Below are 26,183 nucleotides of genomic sequence, written 5' to 3'. Positions count from 1 at the left end.
TCGTTCGCTCGCTCTCTCTGGCCAAAATCTCCACGAAATCAATTGAAATTGGATCCCATGCTCAACCGACCAGCTTAATCGTATTTACTAATCGCTTGAGAAATCTTGGCCAAAGTATTTACATATATTCTATACACTATATAGTTATATGTGTGTGTGTGTGCTCTAATACTATATTATATTACGTGACTAATAGTTGCAAGCAACATTTTATAACTTGATCTGCGTTGACGCGTCGAGAATCGAACTCGTTAGTGAGATTCCTGGATATTTCGAAATAATTCAAGCTTTCAAATTGAAAGACATGTTTATGAGTGATTCGAGAAAGGTTTAAGATGATACAAGTTAATGGGAAGATCGAATGCACTATTGGAATTTTAGGAGGATTTATAGAGAGCGAGGGTGAAGACACAGGTGGAAAAATTGAAAATTTTTAAAATTGCACGCACGACTTTTAACACGGTAGTATGTGTGTATATATACAATAATTATGCTCTACACAAACAAAATGGTCCAGTAATTATCTTGGCTAAAGTTTTTACATATAACATATATTTATATTCTAATACTATATAAAACGACGTAGCAAATATTTGCAAGCAAAATTTCTCAACTTCCTATACGTATATATATATATATGGGCCAGCAATTATATCTTGGCCAAAGTATTCCCGTACTCCGTACACACACACACACTCTAATACTATATAATACAACGTATAACGAATAGTTGCAAGCAAAATTTTCCAACTTGCTACGTATGTATACAGTATGTATGCATTGCGTAAACAAAAGGTAATGGGCCAGCAATTTGTCGCATTTTGCATAGTCCAGTTGCGGCTCTTGGAGACAGCTGGGCTCTCCCACGACCCCATCGACGAATCATCAATGATTCAGAGGAGCGAAGAACGCGATCGTCGCACGAAACGGTCTGCTATTTTTCTCAGGCAAACCTGGCATAGCCTTATCAACAAATAAAAATGCTAATATCCTATTCATCGAATTCCGTTTTACTTGAAATATTTGTAGCTCGCTCGATGGAAGGCTTATTTGACCTCAGGTCCATTGCGAGAGACAGGCACGATCAGTCGGGGTCACGCGAGTCGCCACCCCAATTCGTCTAATGGGGACAAATGTCATAATTGCCGCTGCGCTTCTTCGTCCAATGGATTGATGTTCTACTATATATATATATGTCTTCTTTATACTAGATATATATATATATATATATATATATATATATATATAGAGAGAGAGAGAGAAAGAGAGAGAGAGAGACGCTTTTTCGAGCCTCTAATTACCGTGGCAGAAGTTAATACTCCTCAGGGTTCTATAAATTCTTTCAATGAGAATTCGTTCCATTGACAGAAAATTGTTGAAAATTCTCGCTTTTTTTTTCAGCCATTATATGGAGCGTATAACCTGACGTGGGCGAAAACGACGCAGATATCCACTTGACCCGCGCCTCTCCCCTGTATTTATCCCGCTAACTAAGGTCTGCGGTGTCAACACGAGTCAACAGTGGTCAATAAGCGATCAAGTGGCCTCGCAGCCTACGCCATTGAGATAGAGAGCACTGCCAAAAATCTCGGCGACTTAACTCATCTTTTCTATCTCGATCCAGTGCGTCTCTCATGTTTTACGAGTCTTTCCTATTCTTGGGGTGGGAATGGACAGAGAAAGAGAGAGAGAGAGAGAGAGAGAGAGAGATTTGTGTGGTCAAGAAGTGATCGAGTGGCCTATCGTAGTCGAGTATTCTACGACAATGCTGTATAAAGGGTACTGTCAAAAATCTCAGTGATTTCACTGATTTTTTTGTGTAATATTTTCGGACGTATTTCACTTTAAGGTAAGAAAGGAAGAGATAAAATTATTAATATATGTGCATGGTCATGTAAACTCTAGCAATTTAATAGTTTATGTCAATGGCTATAAGAAGCATTGCAAAGAATTTCAATGATTCCATTGATTTTGTCATAAAATATTTTACGAATACATTTGACCTTAGAGTAACAACGGTAAAGGCAAACAAATATATTAATATATGATCGAGTGGCCCCTCGCAGTTAAGTAGCCTACGCCAATGTTATATAGAAATAACTATGAAAAATCTCTGCGACGGAACTGATATATATATTTCCTTCGTGTTACGCGTAAGTAATATTGCACGAATCTTCTCTATCTACGAGAAGAGGAGGTTGATGAATAAAAACTAAAATAAAGAGAAAATCCGTATGCTGAGTAAATAATCGAGTATCCCCGCAGCATACGCCAATGTTATATAAATAACATAATGAAAAATCTCCGCGACTCGTCCGATTGTTTTTAACTCGATTCAATTCGTACGGAATACTTGACGAGTCTCCTCCCCTCGTCAAACCAAGAACGAAAAAGAGAAAGAAGAGAAAAAGACGAGATCAATAGAAGCAACGAGAAGGAGCCCCTCGGTCTACGCCAATGGTCCAAGAGAGCATTGCCGAAAATCTCTGCGACGGAACTGATCTTTTCTAGGTGGATGCAATGCGTATATAATATTTGACGCGAGTCCCCTCTATCCTTGGGGTGAGAACGGTAGAGGGAGAGAGATAAAAGCAGCAGGTCCCGCCCGATTGAAGCACCTCGGCAGAAGGCTCCGTTGCTGTGATTCGTCGGTTTCCATTGGCGGAGGCGGCGCGGACAGGTATCCATATCCGGCATGGGCTGGCCTCATCCCATACCCACGCAACCCTACCCTACTCTACCTCCACTTACACATTTTTTTTTTCTTCCTCTTTTACCCCTTTCGTCGCTTTCTGCACACACACACACACACACACACATATAGTATATACACGTATATAGCACTCTCCGGTATAGCAAATATTTTCAGCAAGTCAGGAAAACGCCGCTGGAAATATATATAAAGGCAGACAATAAGATGGAATTTGATAAGGGTATAAGCCGTGCCGGCGGCGTATTGGAGAATTGCAAGGAGATTTGAAGGAGTGGGGCGTGGCGGTTTTGGCAAGGACGAGGGTGATTTTAGTGGGAAAATGGGCAATAAATCCACTAATGAGTGTTGTACGCGCAGGCGCTAATCTATGCAACCACAAGGATGCCCCGCCCTGCCTTCGGCACAAATCGTGCATCGGGATGATTCCTCATTAAGAGGATTACCGATGTAAACACCGTAAAGCAGAGAGAGAGGAACACCCGCCGCGCGCGTCGCCAAAAGATTCTTGCGATCGTAACCCCAACGAATCCGATGGAGAACCGTTACAGAGGATGGACTGTCCGTAAATCATGCTGCGGTTAGGCACGTCACACTTGTTTGCGGGAACGATGAAGTCTCGATCGTCATGACTCTCCACTGAACGTCATAAATTAAAATTTGCGGTTTCCGAAGGGGTGCGTTTCGTGATTTTGCAAGGAAAACAGTATAAGAGTCAAACATGCTATTCTACCTATATATAGGAGCATTCAACTTTCGATCACGATACCTTTACAGGTATATATTATCGTCAAAATTTATGCTTCCAGAAGTTTTGCCACGCTTCGACGAAATAATAGAGAATAGGAATCCTTGCTTTTCTATTAAATGCACAAATTCTTTTCTATATATATGGGAATTTCAATTGTCAAATAATTTTGTTTGTACTCGAGGTCAATTGGAGTGACACGATTATGTGTGATTCAAGTTATATGTATAAATTATATTTAACCTAGCACCTAGACTGAGATTTTTGGTAAGAGGAACGTCCCTTCATTTCCGTAGTCACGGTTGATGGATTAGCAATGCAGCCTAGAATTCTTAATCGCGGTGACTCTCTGCTAAATATGAGTTAAAATTTGCGATTTGTGACGTTTGATGCAAAAAGCATACAAAAAATAACTATTTCTTCAACCAATAACTCGTTAACGTTTATCACCTGTTAACACTTTGCTAATCGGTGACGCGAGTTAACTCGTCTTTTCATGCATATACGTTGTACAATTGCTGGTCAACAAGGTGTTAACCCATTCGCGCTGCCAAGCCTAAAAAATTATATGAAGTCATTTCCATTGCCATTTATACTTTGACTGTTATTGTTTACCGAAACCCTGTTATTTCTTGGTAAGTGCACATATATTATCATACATAATCATTTAAAAGCAGAAAACTAAAGACGAGTATACTCGTCCTTGGCAGGGAGTGGGGGTAATATAATAAAATTGTAAATTCTATAGCTACTTTCCTGTTACACTCGAAGCGAGTCCGAGGAAGTAAACTCGATTGAGAGATTTAACCGAGGTTTTCAGTAATAAAAGAAACGCTATTTTCCATTGTAATACTTGCAAGTTGAGAAACGAACGAAAGCACGATTTCTTGATCGCGCTGGTTCCCCGCTAAAGGTCGTAAATTATAGCTTGCGGTTGGCGCAGCATCACACATTTGGAGATATTTGGAGGAAAAAAATGTCTATATAGCTTTAAGAGGGTTGGCAAAGAGTTGGAACGGTGCGCGTATCTGGAAAATCCGGGAGCCATTAACGTTTAGGCAGCATTGTGTCGCGTCCCCTCTCATTGAAAAGGGAAGAAGACGTCATATTCATGATTGTTAAGATGTCATCCTTGCGAAACGGGAGTGACGACTCTCTCCGATGAAACTGACATGCCATTCGACTGTGCGTCACGTCACAACGATTCCTCCAGATTCATCGGATACCTGCTCTTTGGTACATACAGTATATTCTATATAGGACGAAACGTGTTTCTTTTCTCAATCGAATTATTAACGATTAGGTGAGAATCGGGGCGTGCTATAATCTCGTTAGGGTAGAATCTTGAGCAATCAAGAGGACGTGAGAGTTGGTTCGCCAGAGAGAGGGATGCTCGTAAAATCCCACGGACCACTCGAGGGCGCCAATGCGTGAGTAATTAAACCAGCCGTTTATACTCTATATATATATATCACATATATATGTTAACCGTTGCTAAAGTGCAACCATTTCCGACCATCTTTCCTCCCGAGTTCCCATGCAGAAACCACTCTATTCACCGGTCAGCTCGACAATAATTGCCACTTGTTTATTTCAGAATATTTCAGCAACCAGTGTAGGTCACCGTGCTACAGCAAATATTTTGTTTCTTCGTATAACAAGGCGTAGAAAACTTCTGATTGGTCTTTGATGGTTTTACGGATTAAAGATTAGGCTAAAATTTGCAATGATTTATCATTAACATTACCGAATGATATCTGGTAATTTGTCAATGATTTATAGCAGTGTTACTGAAATATTTCTGAAACTTTGACTTTGTTATATGGAGCGATCGGTCGATGAATAATTCTTTTATTCAATAGTGTATTAGCTATCGGTAACCGTATTTACCGCTAATGTACCATTTAGATGAAACAAGTAGAGAATTTCTTTTGTCGACCTTTCATGATTTTCCGATGAAAATCATGGCATAAAATTTATGCCAATGTATCAGGAATATAGATAAATAATACCTATCGCTATATACTAATTTACAATATTACTATAAAAACTTGATGTGGTCATGCAGAGCGATTACAGATATCAAATGATTCGCATGTTCGTTTACCAGAATGACAGCGAAGAATGAGCGTATCGAAGGAAAATGCCTAATTTTAAAAATAAAACAAGTACAGAGAATAGAAGGGAAATTCGGTTGAATCTTCCCTGTAAGAGAGAGAGAGAGAGAGAGAGACTGGTTCTCGTCGGTCAGCTCAGAAGTAATTGACTTGTTTATTTCATAGCATTGTAGCGATCAGTGAGCGTGTTACCGCAAATGTTCCGTTTGTAAAAAGGGGGAGCAACGGGTACGCGGAGGGTGAGGGGAAAACGCGAAGCAGCTCGAAATCAGAAGGGAAGGGGTCACAGCTGTCATGGGGTACGAAAGTACGAAGAGGAGAGTGCGAACTAGATGTGGTGCGGTCCCGCGATATCATAACACCGAATGCCTATTTGTTACACGATAAATATGTAACTGGAACACAATGTCCCTCCCCCATCCCTCTCCGCACCCCGGGACGACACGGCGCGTTAAGGGGGGCCGGGCCGTGCAAACATAAATCTGCTGGCACAAGCGTGTATTGGTGCCCCATGAAGATTCTCTGTTTGGACACAAAAAGGTTTATGCATGTGCGTGAGATAATGCGTGTACGATGGAAAATCGGCCAGATGGCTCTGTCGCCAAGTCAAAAGTTCTCCAACTCCGACGAGGGCTTGGCTTGCTCGCTCGTGGAGCACAATAACATCGCCGGAGATTGGGACTTACCCACAACAATGAACGGTGAACGAAGCAAATTGGCAAAATTATGGGATTATCCGTTCAAAGAATGCCAATAGAACACATTTCGCCTTATCAGTGGCATTGCTGCTTCTTACCTGGAGAAATAAATAACGAGCCGTTCTTCGGCTTGTCTATAACCCGTCAATGGAACGTGACACATTTCTACATTCTTTGCTAACGATCGATCGCACGACGCCTGACATTTTACCGTGGTACAAGTACAAACTTTTTTCTGAATTAATCAGCGAGATTTAAATCCCTGCAGTGTGCTCTCTTATAGCGTGCTATGGTATATGTGTGTACTGAAAAGAGTCGTTACACTGGCTCGAGTCGCAAATGCCATAAATAAACTATCCGTCCAACAGGATTCTATACGGTTCTAGTATACTAATAGGATTGATTCTCTTATACCTGCGCGCGCGGACATCCGTTGCTAATCTTTAGAAAAGTTTCTTGTGTATATACATATAGCCAAGCACAACGTGTATACCACTATAGCGAGCTAATTTAGTCTGGCATTAATATATTAGATGGATCGTGTCACGAAAGCGATACACAAAGCCTTTATTATGGAATGACACACCCGATTGCGAGTACCGCTCATCCTCTTCATTATGAATGACCAGCTTGCTTGATTCTAAGCAACGTTTGCTTATATATCCTATATGTATATACAGCAAAGAAAACTTTACTTCTCGCATACAATTTATTTTCGACCACGCCACCTAGGGACCTTTATTTTATCAATAAAAAGTGTCACGGCTACCGGCGATATCGCGCGGAAAACCTAATAAGATATCGAGCCGTGCAACAGCGGCCGCAGCCAGTGTTTTCATGCTGGATTAATAATGTAATTAGATCGATATAACGATCGTGCATCGAAAGATGAAACGAGGCGAGAGAGGTTAGTTGGGCAGCTGATCGAGCTCCCACACGCTCGTCACGCTCCTGTATTCCTCTAAGTATAGTGTAACCGTACATATACTGTATCGTGGACACGCCTTGTTCGCCAATACGACTAGCTCTGCAAAACACACGACTCCTCGCATTTTTTCAGAAGACGCTGCCACGCTCCTCGAATTCTCTTTTACATATTTCTTGGTAAAAAACTTTGACTTTTGCAAACTTGTCGCAGTGGCTGATTCTACATACATAGAATGGTGAACATACGCCTCGTTCACCTACGCGACTACGTCAACCGCTGCATACACGATTCTTTGCACTTTGCGGAAGATGATGCGCTCTTTAAATTCAATTTTACATATTTTTCAGAATTCCTTGCATCTTCTCGAAGGTAACAAGAGTTTTTACTTCACGTACAGCTGGATCACGAATACACTTTGCTTACAGATGCAATTATATCTGTAACAACGATTCTCCGTATTTTCCTCGGAAGACGTTACGCCGTTGAACATGTTTTCCAGAAAATCTTTGACCTTCGCAGTGGTGGCAAGAGTTAGCTCGGTCGTAGACGCAGACTTACTGCACACAACTGTCTAAACTTTTTCACAAGACGCTTCTCGTTGTGTTCACATTCCACTTTACATATTTTTCAGAAAACCTTTGCAAGGCTAACAACAGCAAGTTTACACGCAAACAGTGTATCGTGAACACAGACACGCGATATAGAATTTTTTGCATTTTTTCACAAGACGTTGCCCTACCTGCTTATATTCTATTCTACATATTTTTCAGAAAGCCTTTGACCTTCGCAGGGGTAGCAAGGGTTAGCGCGCTCGTAAATCACCGGTTAACTGACTGTTTAGGCGGGGCGGTTTCACGGTGGGCAAAGGGCTCTTCGCGCACTAAATAATTCCGTCATTCGCGATGGGGTGCGCGAACAACAACCAACTGCGATGGCAGATGTCTCAATTAAAAGAAAAGAGTGGAGAGAGGAGTTCGACACTCTCAAACGCATATTTATCATTTGTTTTAAAACGTAGAACCACGCGCGAAGAATACCGCTCGCGAGAATTTCGACTTTATTATTATCACCGTTATTATTATTATTATTATTATCAAGTCTGCAGGAAGCCATCCCTCCTTACTGTCCAGCCAGTGCAGCGTGGCGAATCCTCTTCTGGGATTTATGGCCAGTCCCCGCATTCTTTCACATAGCTCTTCAAATTTCCATCTCTCTATATATAACGAAATCACGCAAATTCGAACAGTTTTAATTAGCAAGGTGAAAAAGGGGTTGCGAGCCAGAGAGAGAGAGAGAGAGAGAGAGAGAGAGAGAGAGAGAGAGGGAGAGAGAGAGCGAGAGAAAGAGAAAGGATGAAGGGCGACCGCACGACGGCGACGAGGAGGACGACGACGACGACGACGCTGAGAATCAAAGACCGGCCAGGGTATAGATCATTTTGACTTATGAGAGGTATTATCGTTTGCTACAAAACTCACAGCGTATAGCAAGCTCACGGTTATATACACGAGCGCGCATTAATATATTACAAGGTGTGCCGGCATCAAGACGTTACCCAATGACAATATATTATTATAGGGCTTTTTTCTTCCTGGTCTTGCCGGGACCGGCCGCTTGCCAATATTTATCTCCCACAGACAAATACAATCGGCTGTTTCACGAACAGGTTTCTTTTCGAGGTTCGCTGACCTTCCTCTCGGAGGATGGACGAAATTGTTTATGCATATACAGTGTATACATACACGGTGGACCAGAACACGCGGAAAGAAATCGCATTGGATGGGACGTTTCGCGGCGTTATTCGAGGTGCGTTTGAGTAGCGAAGGATAATGGCGCGCACAGATAGTAATCTCGATATCGAGTAGCGAAGAAAAGAAGTGGTGGAGGAATAACGGGGGGGGGGGTGAAGGGAGAGGGGAGGGGAGGACGGGGGGGGGGGGTTCCTGAAAACTTGAAAGGAGCAGCATTGAATCGCCCAAGACGGCTTGTGTTACCATTATGTTACCATTATTGTGTTTCATCGCATTATACCTGCAATTTTCAAGGCTTATCCGAAGATCCGATCGAAACTCGTGTGTTCTGGTTACACACGGACCACCGAGCGTTATGATCCGCGCGCACGACGGAAAAGCACGAAGCTCGCTCGTTCGCGGCGTCGATTATTTCGAGCAGGATGATTCGGCGGTTATATAGAAACGGATACGCGTGTCAGGTTAATGATTCTCGCTGCGAAATGGAAACGTTAATTGTAGGCTGTCCTCGCCTCGCGCCCGTCAGGAAGGAAACGAGCGGCTTTCAACGGAACCAAAATGGCCGCCTTTCACTCGACCTTCCATCATTCAATTACCTCCCCTCTCCCGTGAGAATGACTGTGCGCGAGTCGAGACGAGCCTTTCATTTCGCCACTTTCGAAGATTTACCCCTTTTTCTCGCTGAGACAAACGTTTTTTGCGATCACGGAAGCGGAAGTAATGGAGCCAAGTCGTAAAGAAGCCAGGCAACAATGCTGCAGTCGTAAAGTATCCGACGAATTAACGAGAGAAGGACAACCCTTTTCGCTAATAAATTCTGGCGGAAAGTTTACGAGGTGGCGCGACGCGTTAAGATTTTCTTCTTTACGATTTGTTTGCTGGGTATTGCCAGCGCAACGACAACACAGGGACACGGCTCTCGGCCGAACGGAGGGAGATTTTCGTCTCTCGAGTAGATAAAAGCGAGAGGAGCAGAAGCATATGCGAGTCGTACGGGCACTCGACCTCGGTGCACGTGCCCGAGGAGCCTATGAAACCCAAAACGCCGTGTGTGCCCTATCGAATCGTTATCTACGCACAAGCAGCCTTAATATATACAGAACAGTTTAGAGATGCGTTTGCTTTTTACAATGACAGCAGCAGAAACATCGGCATTTTCTCCCCCCCCCCCCCCCTCTCTCTCTCTCTCTCTCTCTCTCTCTCTCTCGCTCATAGCCCCTGGTGCGTCTGCGCGCGCAACATATAACGATGCAGATTTCTCATTCCAAGCGGATTACGATCGGCTTGACGGATAGTTCGTAGAAATATTGTTTAGAAGTGTCATCGAGGGTCGGCTGGCATTAATCGAGCTCTCAGACACGCTCGCGGGTGGCCGCATTTCGTCGCTATATTATTAATGTTTCCTCCACACGGGAAAGCAGCATTCTCTTCGTGGCCTGCTATAATCACCGCCGATTTATCTTCTTGTTTTTTCTTCGTTTCTTCCTCGACCCATACACCACTGCTGATTTTCCACGTATACGGACAGAATTTGCGGTGTCCATGCCGGTGTACACCGTATACCTGACGTTTCTATAAGAGGATTCAAGGTGGAAGAGGGAAAATGGCTGCTTGTGGAGAACCTAAAACTTAAGGAGATTAAAAGTTAACCCTGACCGTGGCCTGAAAGTAGATTAGCCGTTGGTATACGGTATAACATTACCCCGGGCCACGCTGATCCTGTTACATCCTGCTCGGAATTAAAAATATTGTCATCCTGCGGGATTATACGCGCGGATAATATCCCGTGGCTTGTCAAACAGAAATGAAGCTTTAACGGTAGTTCATCTGCTTTTCCAGAGAGTCCCTTGGCAGCCTCTCGTTGCTCAGCTGTCGACCCGTTAACCTTATAATCCAATTGTCGGTGGCATTGTTTTTCAGGATCCCCTGCGAAGTGAATCGATTGAAGAAATGGGCAAGACAGGCACGTAGGGAGAAAGAGAGGGGGAGGGAGATTGTATGACTACGAGAGAGAAAGGCTAAGGCGGTCGCTTCGCCGAACAATCGATTGTCCGAGCGATCGCGATCCATCAAACCTGGCGCGGCCCACGAGAGCCTCCGAGGAATAATGGCCGGCCCTGAAGTCCAACCTCCGATTCGCGCGTGTCCATTGACTTCCGGATACCCGCCTACGGCGTCGCTGCCAAAACAACCTTCAGCCAGTGTCAAGCCTCCACAATGTCCGCTTGATCGATGAAGCCAGAGATCTTCAATGCGTATATCGATTCGAGCGAATTTCCGACGTGCCTCGTCCTCCTCTTGTACGCTGTATGTATATATATAGTACACGCTTATGGATGCTACCCTTGGGATCGACTCCTCCGGGGAATCCATAGCGACAATCCTCGAAATTCTGCAAAAGATTGAAAAAGAATTAGAAAACCCCTTCTGGTAACGCGATCCAGCCTCTCCGGGATCGTTCATTACGCTTAATCAAACGCGCAGGTAGGCAGCTGCGCGGCATTTTTTTCTCTCGCGAATTACGCCATTTTAACCCCAATTTCTCCCAGCGTTGATATAGTGTATACGTCGAGAACGTTCACGCAAGCTTAAATTTCAAATCACGGTAATTTGCGATTGGGTAGTTCGGAGGAGGCTGCCTGCGATAAATTCTCAAGTAGGGTTAGGTTAGCTTTAAATCGTAAATACGTTGAATTCTGATATATTTACGATATTGCGCCGGTGCTTTTATATATATGGTATAGTATAACGAGAACGATTAATCGTCGCGCGGAGCCGATCGAGCAGAGAACTTGTTGTTGGATGGTAGAATTGGTAGAAATTGAAGGGGGGCGGGGAAAATTGGCATTTTTGCGAATCGAGAGTGGCAAGCCTGAGGAACAATGGCGGTTCTGATGATGACAAACGTCTAGTAACACGATACTCGGGGCCATATGCCGAGGGAGAGAGAGAGAGTACGAGAACGCTAGCAATAACGAAGCGAAAGAACGTCATCGAGCAACAAAGGAGGCCACGACCCCGAGAGAGACCGATACAAATGTTTCTTATAAACTTACGGGAGCGTTAGAGTTTTTTTCCGGCCCTCCAGGTAGGTACTCACCCTCCTCCCCCCTCCCCACTATTTCCATCACCACGTCCCATCATCGTTGCTCACTTTCATTCACCGACGAAACGATAAAATCAAGGAAGAAGCTAAATATTTGTCGAAAAGCGAAAGGGTTTCGCAGATGCTGACGATTGTTCTGGAGAGCACGTGAATAAATAGCCTCGAAGCGATCATCTGCGTCGATCCTCACCTGTTATTCCTTCATAGAAGAGAAGAGAAGAGTGGCGATGAAGATGCATCCTCGAAGATCCTCTCGAAGGTGCCTCGCGAACAGCCTGGAACGCCTGCATTTGTCATGATTAGCCCTTTTAGTCACGGTGACCCGCCATTATGCGAGGACCGTCTCACCAGCAGATCCTATATAATATGTATACGTGCTCGTTTATTCCAACCAACGTGACTTACATTTCAACGAAAAACTCAGCCATGAAAATCCATGAGTTACTCGCGTCTCAATATCCCCCCTTCCCCACTCTTTCTACTCGCGTCTTATACGAGGCTCTACCACACGTACGCACAGTGTATAGCTCGCTGTAAGAATTATATCGATTGCTCGAGTTATTTATCCACTCGGCGCAAATAATTGCAGGCAAACTGAAGCTTTCTGTGCATCGGGTAGCCGCACTATTAAAATAAACAGCCTCTAATGTCTCGTACTCGTATAAAAACCTTGGCGGATAATCCAGAAGAACAACAACGGACCAGAGCCGAGACTTATTGTTGTCGATTCACCTCGGGCTGTGCTGTGCGCCATCTATGTAAACAAAGAGTATATAGAGAGAGTACTCGCTGTTGCTGCTTTGCTCTTTCTCTCTCTCTCTCTCTCTCTCTCTGCAGCTACGATGACGTTTCCGCGCATTCCAATTTGCATATCCAACCGTTCGCGACCTGGACGACCACCCTTCGACGATCCCCAACCCCTTTAACCCTGACAACAAAACCTTGGCATTCCGCGCGCTAATAATGCATCGCCAATGAGACCCAAGCTTACAAATACTCCCTAATCATCTGTCAACACTCGAGTATCGAAATTTCAAGCGTTCAAATAATTATTGACGTGTGCAAGGCGCCAAAGAAACGTAAACTTTGCGCCCTAGGAGATTTTTTAGCTCGGACGATTTGCGATGCTTTGTGCCAGGCAACCTAAAATAACACCTATAGCTTGTCGACTCTTTTTTACGGAACTCTACCCTAATTTGTCGATTGATCGCACAGCCGTTTGCCCGCTGCATCTTCTTCCGTTTCCCAAGAAATCTGCGCAAAGCACACGGGGGGGGGGGGGGGGGGGGGACTATGGGATTTCTTCGGAAGTAAGTAGCTCGCTGCTTTCCCTGTTTACAGAAAAACAACTGCGAAATACGACACCCCCATGCCTTTTGTGCTGGCCAAATCTGACGGGGGGCCCACTATTGTTAAGGCACTCGCAGTTCCCGGCCTCTTCATTATGGAATTACGTAACTGTAAATTGAACAAATACAAACGGTTTCGGCTGCTTTGGGTCAGGTTTGCATTTTTTTTTTCTGGCCCCCTCTCCTCTTCAATTCCCATTCCAGAGCGGTCACCCTATACGAACGATATCGAATTACTGCGAACCGAACAAGTAACTCCTATCTCAGCGAGATATCTACCCTTATGGCGAGTTTTTCTACTCTCTTCATGCAAATTTACCTCCACCAATATCGAGTTATTAATTGTAACAGATCGCGCGCACAACTTTTAAACAGTCTACACGCGTTGATTTATTCATACACGCGAAATTATGGATGAAGCGAAAAAGAAGGGTAGAGGGAGGGGGAGGGGGGGGGGGACAGGTGAGGGTACTCGATTGGAAATCTGGCACAATTCTAAGTGGAGCATTTACAGTGGATATTTGCCAGGCCATTGTGTATAGATTATCCTTGGCCAGGATTACGCGGGTCGGATGGTTCTGAAGAAGAAGGAGGAGGCGGTGTCGGAATACGAGAGCTAATTCTCAGGATCCTCCGCGAGATCGTAAATACAACACACAATGCTCTTACACACTTTGACACTGGCTAATAGATGGCACTGCTCCTCAAGTTACCTTCCTTCCTTTTTCAAGACAAGATTTTCGTCGGTTCGAGCAATTATATTGGAGAAAAATCGATGAAGATGCAACACGAAGGGGGATGATCCGCGTGTTTGGCGATGCCGGCTGAATTCGATCGGTGGGGTACCAGGGATTTCGGGTGTCGCGTGACTAAAGGGGCTCATTGTTGAGGTTAACTGAAAATGACGTGCGAGCTCGTCCCACGGGATGCTCCACGACTAATTTGCCAGTGTAGAATTATCGTTTGCGGCTCTCTTATCTGCCTGCGGAAAGCACAAGATTCGGATAACAATATGATAATCAATGTCTTCATCGAGCACTTGATTTCTCGGGCAGATGATTCAGTGGCGGACGAGGGTCGAGCAGTGTTTCGGCAGGTCTGGCTGGAAGTATAATGCACCATAATGGAGATATCTCAGCAGGGAAGAGAAACCTGGTGCGAAATGCCGAAGGTTGGAATTGGAAGGGACGCGCGACACAAACTGCTTAGAGGGAGAGAGAAAGGACTAGGAGTTGTGGAGGGTAGGGAAGGAGGGGGGAGGCCGGTGTCGATGCCGACAATGGAATCGCATAAAATGCGCGTCAGCCTGTTGTGTGTAAACTCGTGGGGCACAACGCGCGACAATCGCTGCGACAAGAAACCGACTGCTTCGAGTCACAAATCAACGAGAAAAAACCGTCTCCTCTCGCTGGAGCTTCCGATTCCCATATTCTGTTAATTATGGATTCTCTACCGAGCGATCCGTACACAAACATTTGCTCAACAACAGATGTCGCTCTCCATGTTTATTTATCGACCGAGTGTGAGAGATGTTTGATTGGTCAGGAGTCGTTGCTAAAGGAATCCGGTGGTGGCGTTGGAAGGGGAGGGGATGCCATTAATCACGGGGATCCCTGTGACGACCAGCGACGACGCGACGCGACGGGCAGCAAAAGCCTCGAGCAATAATAGAGCCGTAAAGGCCTAAGCTGGCGCAGCTAATAGTTGAAACGTTTGATCCCTCCTGGAAGCAGCAGCGAGCAACACATATTCAAGGAAAATATTTGGGCCTGTAAAAGTGGAGACGCGTGAGATTATGAGAATGATTTGAGGTATTATGCTTGGGCGAGGCGACTTACAATTCTGTCGAGGTGAGAAAAGGTAAAAAGGCATTCGTGAATGGATCAGAGGCGACATTGGTCTTGGCCGACTTCTATTCTGCGCGTGCATTTGTCACGTGGGCCTCGACAAACGAACCGCGCGCCGCAAACCACTCCAGGACGTCCTCGATTATATTCTCTATTCCTTCCGACAGTTCTTCCGCGCTCAACCAAGCTGTCCGACATTCCAGAACACATCTCACCTTTTTCGCTCTTTCCATTCTCAGACCACGCTCTTTCAAAACAGCTGTTTCTTCAATTCTCTCTCATTGAGGCAACGACCAACCCACTGACTTGTAAACGAAACCATCTTTTCGGTAAACATCAGACGCTTCTTACATCTCACTCTCGGTATAATTTATTACAGATTTGTGCATTGGTCGTGGTGGACGACGAATCATAGAGAAAATATATATATATATATATATATATACATATATAGACAGAGCGAGAGAGTGATGTATCGGGGGAGAATCGGAGCGGAGAGCTGGAGGGGCCAACACGACAAATAACACAATACAACCGATCGAGCGTGAGCATAGTATATCGCTTCTCCCCTATTGCTGCAGCGACGGATATTCGTCGGTTTCTGTGTGGTAAACACGTTCTGTTGGCAAAAGTAATGATGGCCCATCGCGTCATTGATTTGTGGCTCCATTAGTTCCGCCGGCATCGTCGCTCTCTTCGTCGGCACCTGGCTATGGGTGCTTCGCAAAGATTCTCTTCGACGAATCACATGATATTCCTCGAGAAAGAAAACTTTGTGCTAGCGTGTGGGTGGTACGTGGCGGGAAAGCTTGAAAAAGATGCTGCCGCAGAGATGAAAGAAAAAAGCCGGCGAGGCACGGCCACCCTACTGGAATCCTGCTAGACCTGCTAGCGACGGATAAACAGCCCGATAAGTTTCGGCTAACGAGCTGATAATGAGTCGACTGGCTCCTGTATATGGTGACCAAGTGGAGTCGCGTTTCTCCGTAAATCGACGATGTTTCGAAAGAAAGAGCACTATTTTCTTTCGCAAGTAGCCGAAATTAATGGGATACTTGGGAACTTGAAGGAAAATGCGTGCTGTCGGCGTCTGTGTAGTCGAGGGATCGTGGGCGGAGCGTCGCGGTGGCAGGCGTCCTTTTTCTCGTATGCTCGACGATCGCAGCGCTCGTATGATACGGAGGGGAAGAGGGAGGAGTATCGGTTGTCAAATAGTTTCCACCGTCGCGGCGCGCACATTGTGCGCTGTGCTTCGTGCTAATCTCATCCTCGAAATGTAGTCGATATAGCTGCTTAACCTCGCTTCCGATTTTCCAAGGCACAGTCTTTCTTCTATAAAGCCGTAAAGCACTTTTCCTCGACGAGAGAAAATCTTCATCGGACTGGAGCGTATTTTTTTCTTTCTAGGCGGAAAATCGCTTTGTCAGTTGAAAGGAGAGCAGGCGAGGAATTCTCATGATAGGACATTAGTGTTTTACAAGGCGGTATTATCGGGGGCCGTCACGGATGCCAGTCAACATCATCGAGCGTGTCTTTGGCTCGGGCTCACGGGGGTTCCCGTCGAGAGGAAGAAAATGGCGGTGACGCGCGAGTCACCCGCGGCCTCGTACATTGTCGTTATAGGTTAGGAAACTTGGCATGTTAAAAAGAGAGAGAGAGAGAGAGAGAGAGAGAGAGAGAGAGGGAGGGAGTCCTCCATTCCGGAAAAGGCTGCGTTTAACCGTGACGCAATGAGGATCAGTAATTTACAGCCTTCCCGAGGCCCTTCGTAAGACCTCCCGTTGCCGCTCCTCATGACCCTAGCGACTGGACCCTGTCGAATTCCTGCACATACCAAAATCCTATAATGTTTCGCTCGTTCGATCGGCGAGTAATGCACCACGGACTGAATAATGCACAAGCTATATTAATAAAGAAGAGTGTGGAAATGTGAGCGTGGCGAGGTGCAAATTTAAATGTAAGGTTAGAAAGATCGTGATGAGGGTGCTCCTGTATACATAGTCTTCCTTTTGGCGACCCTCTCTCATCCGACGTTGAATCTCTACCTGCGGAGCCAGTCAGCATACTCGACAGCTGCGTCCTCTAATTGAATTATCTAGTTTCCAATTCGACGCGGAGATTTCGGAGGAAAAAGCCTCGACGAAAAGTCATGATGGCTAAATATTGAAAAACATGGCTGGGCTATTGTCGTTGGGGGCCCCGACTAGACCGGGGGCCGTAGGCGTGGCTGCCGATTTGCGAGCTCTTTGTTTGTCGGCAAAATCTTGACGCCGACTGGACCAGATGCTGCTGCCTACGAGCTATAAAGCAACACTGCGCAGAAAAATAGCCGGTATCCCGCGATTGTTTATCGAGATTTTAGGCATCAGAGGCGTCGCGTCTCGTCGCGAGTCAGCCAGCAATACCGTGAGACGCAGGCCAGTCGTAAACCAATAAAGACATTAACTGGCCCGTTCTGGACAATGGCGAGCGTCAACAAGTCATAACCGGTGACAATAAGGAAAATCCTGAAAATCTCCAACGGACCAGCGCCTAACATTGATTTACAGCTCGAGCGCGCCAATAGTCCAACTTTCAAGTTTGGACAATGCTTAACGAGTTGATTCTGTTCCGGAACGACAAGCATGAGGCAACTACCCGCTGCCACGCGAGGACGAATCCTCGAAATTGCAAAGGGAAACTCGTGTGTAGAGATTCTGCATAAGAAGCTTGCGAGCCGATAATCTATTTATTGCGTGCATAATCGCCAAGCAGCCACCAACGACGCTCCCCGAAGAAAGAGGTCCCTCGTCCTTTTTCCATCCGGCCGGCGGAAAACCGTCACGCTCGCCAAATTATCAAAAGAGTCGAACACTAGGCTAAAAGCCAGTGATGCAGTGATTATGTACCTTTTTCAACTGGCATTTTCACGCTTCGAGCGTGACGTTCCTTCGACGACTCGACGAGATTACCTCTGCGCGGAGACGAGCCGAGAACGCTACGTGGACAATGCTTCCGAAGAAGAATTCATTTTTGCCAATAGATCCAAGTGCCCTTGCGACTCGCGCTCGTGCCGAAGACAATGGGCCGCCATATTGTGAAAATATTGATTAGAATTGGCCAAGAATGGTGAGACAATGACGGACACCCGACTCCGCTGTCGTGGCGGTGCTTGACGAAAAAAGAGGCTTCTTCTCGAGAAGAGGTGAGTAGGAATCTGCGTGTACCACACGACATCGATGTCTGCTGCCAAAGGCTCGAGAGACGCTTCGAAAAACAATGGCTTCTCCTTCTCCCCCGATGCATATACCAGCTTCTTAGAAACTCGTACTCGGTACCACTCACTACGATCGCGATTGTTCGTGCAGCCTGTGAGCATACCTATATACTTGCTTGTTTGGAAAATTTATGGTCTCCGTGAGCAAGCAGGTACCGAGGCGAAACTTTCTAGGTTATATGGCATATGTCGGCCGTGTGCGTTACTAATAAGCTGGTGTCGCGTGTCACACATGCATCGTCCTTCTTCTAGCTGCAATTAGCTCGACTAAATAGCCCGAATGACACTTTACTTAATCGTCGTGCTAGCGATTGTTGGGTACATCTGCCGCGTTGCTTGCTGCTATTCGCGATAAGTGATAAGCGACTTTGAGCAGTGTCACTGAGCTGCAGAGTACAGACAGGGCCAGGGGCCAGGCCAGCAGCCGCCTTTTGGCAAATTCAACTTGTCCACGTACGGAGTCTGGCCAGAGGGCGCTGGTTTATTGCCGAGCACGAAGCAAAACGCCCGCCTATCATTGCGATCGACAGGCCGGCGTGCGGGACTCAGCGAAATGTCTCTCTATTATGTATACATATATGTATGCTGTGCAGTATATTTTAATGTACACCACAGCCACACACGAGCATACTTCGTACAGGGAAACAGGGAATGAGGGATTAAAACGCGAGAAACAAAGCCTGGACGTTTTCGAAAGGAGAAAATGGTGGATCAGCAAGGGTGCCCCACAAAGGGGGCAACCAGCGACTTTGGGTTCTTTGTGATGATTTGTGTACGAGGTTGAAGAGTGACCGCAAACAACGGGCGAACCGATTAGCGCGGCTCCCACTGGCTTTTCACTCGTCGTCGAGTTCGATTGAGAGGCATTTCGCAATCCGGAGGCGTTTTGTTTTCCACTGGGGCGGAGAGGGGGCCGTCCGTTTTCGCGATTGCTCGCTGATTCGGGAGAATCCACTGGAAACCCTGGTAATGCTATGCAACCACTCCTGCTGCTTTACTCTCGCTTGCTTTCTTTCTTCCTTACTTCTTCGGCTCTTAACGCTTAACTACATAGTATATCCGCATTTATTGGCGTCTGCTTGCGTAATTTTCAATCTACAAAATTCTCGGTCTTATCTTATCAAACTCGAGTGCCAGTCGCCCGCGCGTGGGGACAGTGCATACTAATACAATGACATTAAGATGAGAATGTGGATTAGTACATATGCATACTATCAGCACAACTATCGGCCAATTTTCGCACTTTTTAGGGTGTCTTTATGTATACGTATACAGTTGCGCATTGATACTTCGTTATCATTGTATTTGCTGCACGTTTCCTATACTCGCGCGAGCTCTAAACTCGGAATAACCTTGCAATTACACCTCGCTCTGTGAGTTTTATAACATTATATATCATGAGTACCAGTGACTTATGGATGAGGGATCTTTTTCTTACTTACGGCTTAACACTACTGTGTTTACTTATCGGATTTTATCTTTTTGCCAGGAAATGGCAGAAATTGCGTAAACATTGTTACAGGTCGCATCTCATTGGCTTCGAAACGGAGTGTGCCGAGCTTGCCCTCCCTTACAAGGAAAAACTGTTCAAGCATCTTCAGACCTACGAATCCAGCGATTTGACATTGCGCTCCTTAAAATGCATTCGATTACTCGAGATTGGAGTTAAAACTGGTGTGTGCATCCATCGTACAATTATATAAGGTCTGCCATTAAACACGCCCTAAATCATGCACGTAAGAAATCCTTTATGCGTGTCTCTTTCCCTACAACTATTGGAAATATCAAAATTTTGCACAATGCCTCTCTGAATGCAATTATTGGGAGGCTTGGAAGAAGTTCTATTGAAAAAATTAATATATTTTATGGTTACGACGTTTTATAGGCGTCTTTTTGCACCTATGGCCTGAAGCGTTTGAAGTGGCAAACCCTATATAGTTGCTTATGCATAAGTATTTTTAGTTGGTGATTTTGAAATAATAATCTTCTATAGGCGAGAACATTCAATTTTATCCGGAAGGCACGCGCTTATTAGTCGTAGACTGGAATTTGAAATTAAAAGAATATCTGCAATCTGAAAGTCGAGCTTGGCAATTTTCTCACGTACAAATAGAACACGTCATTCATGGAGATGGAAGCTCACTGAAAGATGTACCCACGGGCTTTGTGGATGTTGTTGTGAGCACTAGATCTCTCTGCTCAGTAAAATCCATTAATGCTACTCTTCGTGAAATCCGAAGAATTCTTGCGCCGGTGAGTGATCGATAAACGACTTTGTATATACTGTAAAAATCATGTGTTTTTTCTCTCATAGGGCGGTCAATATATTTTTATGGAACACGTTGTCGATAAGGAAAGCATGTTTGTCAGGTGGCTGCAACAATTTCTTTCTTACACAAATATTTGGCCTTCGCTTTATGGCGATTGCCGTTTAGATTTGGACATTGCCAAGGAAATTGAAAAAGTTGGTTTTACAAAAGTTCAATTAACACCCATTACTCTAATGGGGCAAGCATCCAATTCTCTCCACCTTTTCCTTTCAAAATATCATATTATAGGAACGGCTAATCGATGACGATTATCTTTTGCAACTTTTAGCAGCTCAACAATTTTAAACAAAACTGGAATCATTCATTTTAATATAAATAACAAAATTGTTAAAAAAATTATTCGCAAAATGAATTGATTTCAAAGAGTAATAACAAAAAACAATCCTTATCATAGAATTTAATATTTCAAATATAATAAAGGCAATACCAATATCAAATTTATTCAATTTCTGTTTAAGTGCTACAATACAATATATAAATCGAAAGCATTATGTTTGTTAAAGAGAAAATGCTCTTTCCTCGTTTAATCGGAGTCAGAATCAGAAAGCTTAGTCTGAAAAATATAAGTGTTTTCCAAACTAGTATCACTGGAAGTCCGTTTATTTTTTTTCTCGATAGTTTTCGATAAAACTAACTCATTTGAACTATTTCTCTTTTTACATAATGTAGAAACTTCTCTTCTGTCAAAAGATTGAAGCATGCCGGAATCTGCAGTCAAACTTATTTGTGACGAATTATCCCTTTTGCTTTTCTTTAAATTCAAGTCACTTAAAGCCTCTTCATGATTTGTTAATGTTCTATTATCTAATTTGGTAGAGTTGGAATCATCGGAGCTAGATTCCAAATCGCTTAAACACGTCTGGAATAACAATATTTCACTGTCCCGTTTCAGATTACTATTTCTATCACTTGTATTTTTAGCACTTTCTAATGTATTGCTTAATACTTGATTCGGCAGTATATTTATCGAATGTTTACTTTGGCCCGCCGTATTAGTTTTTAATTTTTTGGATTTAATTGATATTTTATCTCTCGATAAATCGTCGTCTGAATCTATTAAGCTTAACACTGATTCCTTATTATTTACACTATTAAAAACCCCGTCTTTTTTAGCTTTCAGTTTTTCATAATTTTCTATAGAGATATCCAATGTCTTCTCCTTCCGTGATTTACCTGATTTGTCGCTTTTTTTCCTTATGGACATCAATGAATTCATTAAATCAGCATAATTGCTTTCATCGTTAGACAGCAGTAAATTTGATTTATTTTTATGAAAAAGTTTTCTTATCATAGTCTCCGATAATATTGAATTACTTACAATCGTCGAATTGTTCGAATCTTTTTGAGATCCTATTGTTACAACTCCTTTTGAATGCACAGATTTCGATTTCCTTTTTCTTGAACTTGAAGTACTTTTGTTTAATTTTTCTTTGCTTAAATTTATTGTATGACCATACCTGTCATTAGTTGATGCGTCTATGTAAATGGGCAAATTTTGTTTAGTCGAACCAGAACGGTTACAGGTAAATGAACAATTATCATTAGAATTATTACATTCATAAATTAATAACGTACTCGCGTCACTTTCATCTAATGATAAATTTACAGGTGCAATGTCCTCGACACTATTTGTACCCACTGATTCATGTACTTCTACCGGGCAATTTTTCACAATCGATGTATTTCGTATTCCTTGACCATCGCTACGTCCTTTGTAGCTTCCTTTACAGTCTATGGCAGCATTTGAACTTTCTACTGATTCATTCCTATTAAAAGGAACTCTACCCTCTGTTTCTGTCGAGATACTGAATGAATTATTAACTGATAAATTGGTAGTATATGTTTCCATACATTCTGTAAAAGCTTCATTATTGATTTCAGTATTCAGTTTAGCAGACATGTTTGCTTCATTTCTCAATTTATTGTTTGCTTTGAGTTTTTCATTTCCCTCATTTGTTCTCCTTACGTATTTTTTTGAATCCATAAATATCTGTTTGGAATTTACTTTGCTTTTCCTTTTTGGTGTATCACTCAAAATTGAATTATAAACATGTAAAGCTGGGTGTAAAGATTCCCTTGATTTTTGAGGACTATTTGTTTTACATTTCACAGACAACAGATCAACAGGAGAATCTCTAGTTGTATATAATTTTTTACGTTTAGATAATTGAGTTTTAATATGTAGCTCTGCAGGTTTAAAGATAGTGAAAAAAGTTGAGTTCTCGCTGCTATGATTAGATTTCTGTTCATTACATATGCCTTGTAACTCTTTCTCCAATTCAAATCCTTGTTCTACTACTTCTTTACTTATTGCTTCTTGACTAGAGGAATTACATATTTTATCATTCATTGGTACAATTCTATTATTTATTCCACTTTCTTTCAAATCGCTATTAAGACATTTACTTTGTTTGCACTCCAAACTTTTATGTTTACTAATTTCATAGCAATTGTCATAAACTGATTTGCCTGGGCTATTTAATTTATTATTTCTGTTAACCAAGTACTTGCTTGGTGTAGATACATCGGCTTGACATTTTGCACCTTCCATAATAGCTATAGTATCTATTGATTTAGTTACATTAGCATTGGATAAAATATATGCAGCTGTATCTACAGAGCTATCAGAAGAACTATCAAAAACATTAAGACTTTTACTTATATTTCTTCCACTCGATTTATTGATGAAGGGACTTGAAACAAAAGACAGTACAGATTCACTCAACGATGAACCTGTACCAGAATATTCACTACTGTGAAGTACTGTATTTGTAGGTAAATATCCTGTATCGATCCAATGTTGTACAGAAGATGGAGATTTACGCATTGGTAAACAATGCTGCTCAACATCTTCTTGCTCGACATCTGACTGCTCGATATCTTGCTGCTCCATGTTGTTGATTTCCACTGGTAGCAGTGTGTCAATATTTAGTGTCGTATCATCTAGAATCTATAATCTCAATTTCTAATAGTATTCCAAAAAAGTCTATTCAATTAATTTAATATCTTACAAGTTTCCTCACCTTTTTTGTATATTTATCAAAATACTTATTCCAACAATTTTTACGCCTTTCAATACTTTCCTTTGATACTTTAATATTAAGAAAATGACTTTGGTCAATTTCTGTAACCCTGAAATATTATATGTACTGTATAAAAGAAATTTAATACACACAATAATATTTTTAACATCAAATACCTTTCAATTTTATAAGAAGATTGTTGACATGAAGTATCATGATTGTAGTTTTTATTAATGCTCTTTTTCTCATACATTCCACTAAACTATACTGAGTAATACAAATAATTTAAACATCGAATAAAGAATAAAAAATACATTTAACAATATTACAAATTTTAATTGACATAATAATAACTCCCAAATCCAGCTGCTTCAAGGAGTATCACACTAACAAATTATCAACGATGAAGTTGGCTTACAACTCTGTCGGTAAATCCAGCTTTTCTGCTTTATTCGCCATCGCAACACTCACTAGGTAGCGCATCGAATAGTGATAAAAATGGCCGCTTAAAAAGGAAAACAGTAGAGAAAAAAAGATAGTGCAAGTTATAAAAAATAGAATAAATATAATTATTAGGTCACCATTAATGGAATTACTTTTGCAATATGTTCGACACACTAAATATTAATTTCTGTGAAAAATGTTTTCAATGTTTTCCTTTCTAAGTCAGTTCTGAATTCACCACCAGTTGGCGCTGACCTTTACGTGCAGAGCGAATTAGGACCGGTTCCACAAGCCTTGTTTAAACTGGATTAAGTTAATTATGCTATATTCTATGTGACATAAGATATAGCAAAATTAACTTAATCCAGATCAAAAAAGTCTTGTGGAACCGGGCCTTATTATTTTGGCGGGGGTTCAGTTCAATTCAGATGGCAGAAAGAAAGACATTTTCGCAGAAAAACGCTAACTTCAGGTAAATTGAATCGTCCAAGGCCCAAGCTTGTCCAAAGTTCAGGGGGCCGAAGATCCGAATTCATAAACGAAACTAGGCCGGCATTTATTTCACATGCAGAATCCAAGTAATTCGGTTCCCACTGATCGTAGCGAACTCTAGATTCCCCAATTCCTTATTGTTGTCCCTGATCCTGTAGGACAATTCTGTAACTCTTGTCGACAAATTTCGGTACCATTAGACCAAAATTAACGACAAATATATTACTGGATGAGATATGGGCCGTGTTCCGTTATTGACTGTGAGTACTGAAAATCTATAGTTTATGTCACGCAAACTATAGATTACTAGTATTCACAGTCAATAACGGAACACGGCCAATGTAACTGACGTGATTTGCTGTGAGTCTAATGCAATTAACTAAAACGACGGAACGCTCTTTTCAAGTAGCACATACATACATACATAAAATACATACTATTTTAATTTTAAAAAGCAAGAAAAAGATGTTGTTAAAAATGGACATGACAATAAAATTTGTGTAGCAAAATGTGTTAATGAAATTTGTAATTTATTAAACTCTGAATCCGATGAGAGTTATTTTAAAAATACAGACATACTTTTAGTATTAGATTTTCTATTACTGTTATATAAAAAAGGACAATCGAGACTAAAGTCAGACTTCAGACTTAAATATAAGTAACGACTATGAATACCGGCCTTAATATAAGTATAACGAACGACTTGAATTACGGCCAGTGACGCCAGTGACTGTTTCTCCATTATAAGGGTTTAACAGAACGGGATCCCTTAAGCCCTCTATAGCCAACATTACGAAACGAAAAACGAGGGAGAATTGTCCAGCGTTATTTTGGTCTGATTTCAATATTTATGGGATTATTGGAATCGTTAGGACTTGTACCTTCCAATAAAAAAGCCGCATTTTCTAAAAAATGAACAAAAATAAAATTGTTTAAAAATTTGCATTAATAATATTTAAACGCTAAACAAATAAAAAAATTAGGCCTTTTTTACGACAAGGTGCCACATACATAACGATTCCAACACAAGCCCATAAACATTGAAATCGGACGAAAAATAACGCTGGATAATTTTCCCTCGTTTTTCATTCCGTAATGCGGCCACAGAGGATTTGATCGGAATATTCGAAATGATGAAGATTCTGCTGTCAGTACTGGCATTAAATCACAGTAAATAATGGAACACAGCCATAATTGCAATATATATACATACATACATAATACATAATGTACGAAGCAAGCAAGGATGAGTTCAGGCGCGCGAAGTAAAAGTGCTTGTGCCGCTGGTATCTTTTCAGAGCGGTTCCTAAAAGCATAAAAAAAAAAATAATTTAGTTTTTTATTTTCGTCACATATGTGCTATTTATTTTATAATATTAATAAA

General features: G+C 42.5%; 2 protein-coding genes across 3 annotated transcripts; one reads left to right on the top strand and one right to left on the bottom strand.

The window, feature by feature from the left end:
* The first annotated feature begins 19,803 nt into the window (after positions 1–19,803).
* On the top strand, positions 19,804–21,113 carry LOC136783334 (thiol S-methyltransferase TMT1A-like). The gene is made up of 3 exons (XM_066743429.1): positions 19,804–20,184; positions 20,504–20,763; positions 20,825–21,113. Exons 1-3 carry the CDS (start codon positions 19,908–19,910, stop codon positions 21,083–21,085), a joined length of 798 nt encoding a protein of 265 aa, XP_066599526.1. The 5' UTR covers positions 19,804–19,907; the 3' UTR covers positions 21,086–21,113.
* A 139-nt stretch (positions 21,114–21,252) lies between these two features.
* Positions 21,253–24,307, bottom strand: LOC136783277 (serine-rich adhesin for platelets-like). Of its 2 annotated transcripts, XM_066743315.1 has the most exons (4): positions 24,040–24,307; positions 23,864–23,972; positions 22,416–23,790; positions 21,253–22,316 (listed from the first exon to the last, which is right to left on the bottom strand). In XM_066743315.1, exons 1-4 carry the CDS (start codon positions 24,114–24,116, stop codon positions 21,364–21,366), a joined length of 2,514 nt encoding a protein of 837 aa, XP_066599412.1. In that variant the 5' UTR covers positions 24,117–24,307; the 3' UTR covers positions 21,253–21,363. The 2 variants fall into 2 exon arrangements, with proteins under 2 accessions (XP_066599412.1, XP_066599411.1); XM_066743314.1 differs by having other exon boundaries at positions 21,253–23,790; positions 24,040–24,305.
* Positions 24,308–26,183: the final 1,876 nt, after the last annotated feature.

This window comes from Prorops nasuta, unplaced genomic scaffold, assembly GCF_024137725.1.
Source record: "Prorops nasuta isolate Cenicafe-Biocafe unplaced genomic scaffold, Cenicafe_Pnas_1.2 PNAS00033, whole genome shotgun sequence".
NCBI classification, from domain to species: domain Eukaryota; kingdom Metazoa; phylum Arthropoda; class Insecta; order Hymenoptera; family Bethylidae; genus Prorops; species Prorops nasuta.
This window is presented reverse-complemented; position numbering and strand designations above follow the sequence as displayed.

Bases quoted from the DNA above. Each gene is read 5' to 3' on its own strand.
- LOC136783334 (XM_066743429.1), top strand. From the start codon at position 19,908: ATGAGTACCAGTGACTTATGGATGAGGGATCTTTTTCTTACTTACGGC. The intron at 20,185-20,503 runs GTGTGTGCATCC...AATCTTCTATAG, and splicing joins CGAGATTGGAGTTAAAACTG to GCGAGAACATTCAATTTTAT. The intron at 20,764-20,824 runs GTGAGTGATCGA...TTTCTCTCATAG, and splicing joins TCCGAAGAATTCTTGCGCCG to GGCGGTCAATATATTTTTAT.
- LOC136783277 (XM_066743314.1), bottom strand. From the start codon at position 24,116: ATGTATGAGAAAAAGAGCATTAATAAAAACTACAATCATGATACTTCA. The intron at 23,973-24,039 runs GTATTTGATGTT...ATAATATTTCAG, and splicing joins TCTTCTTATAAAATTGAAAG to GGTTACAGAAATTGACCAAA. The intron at 23,791-23,863 runs GTGAGGAAACTT...TTGAGATTATAG, and splicing joins TTGATAAATATACAAAAAAG to ATTCTAGATGATACGACACT.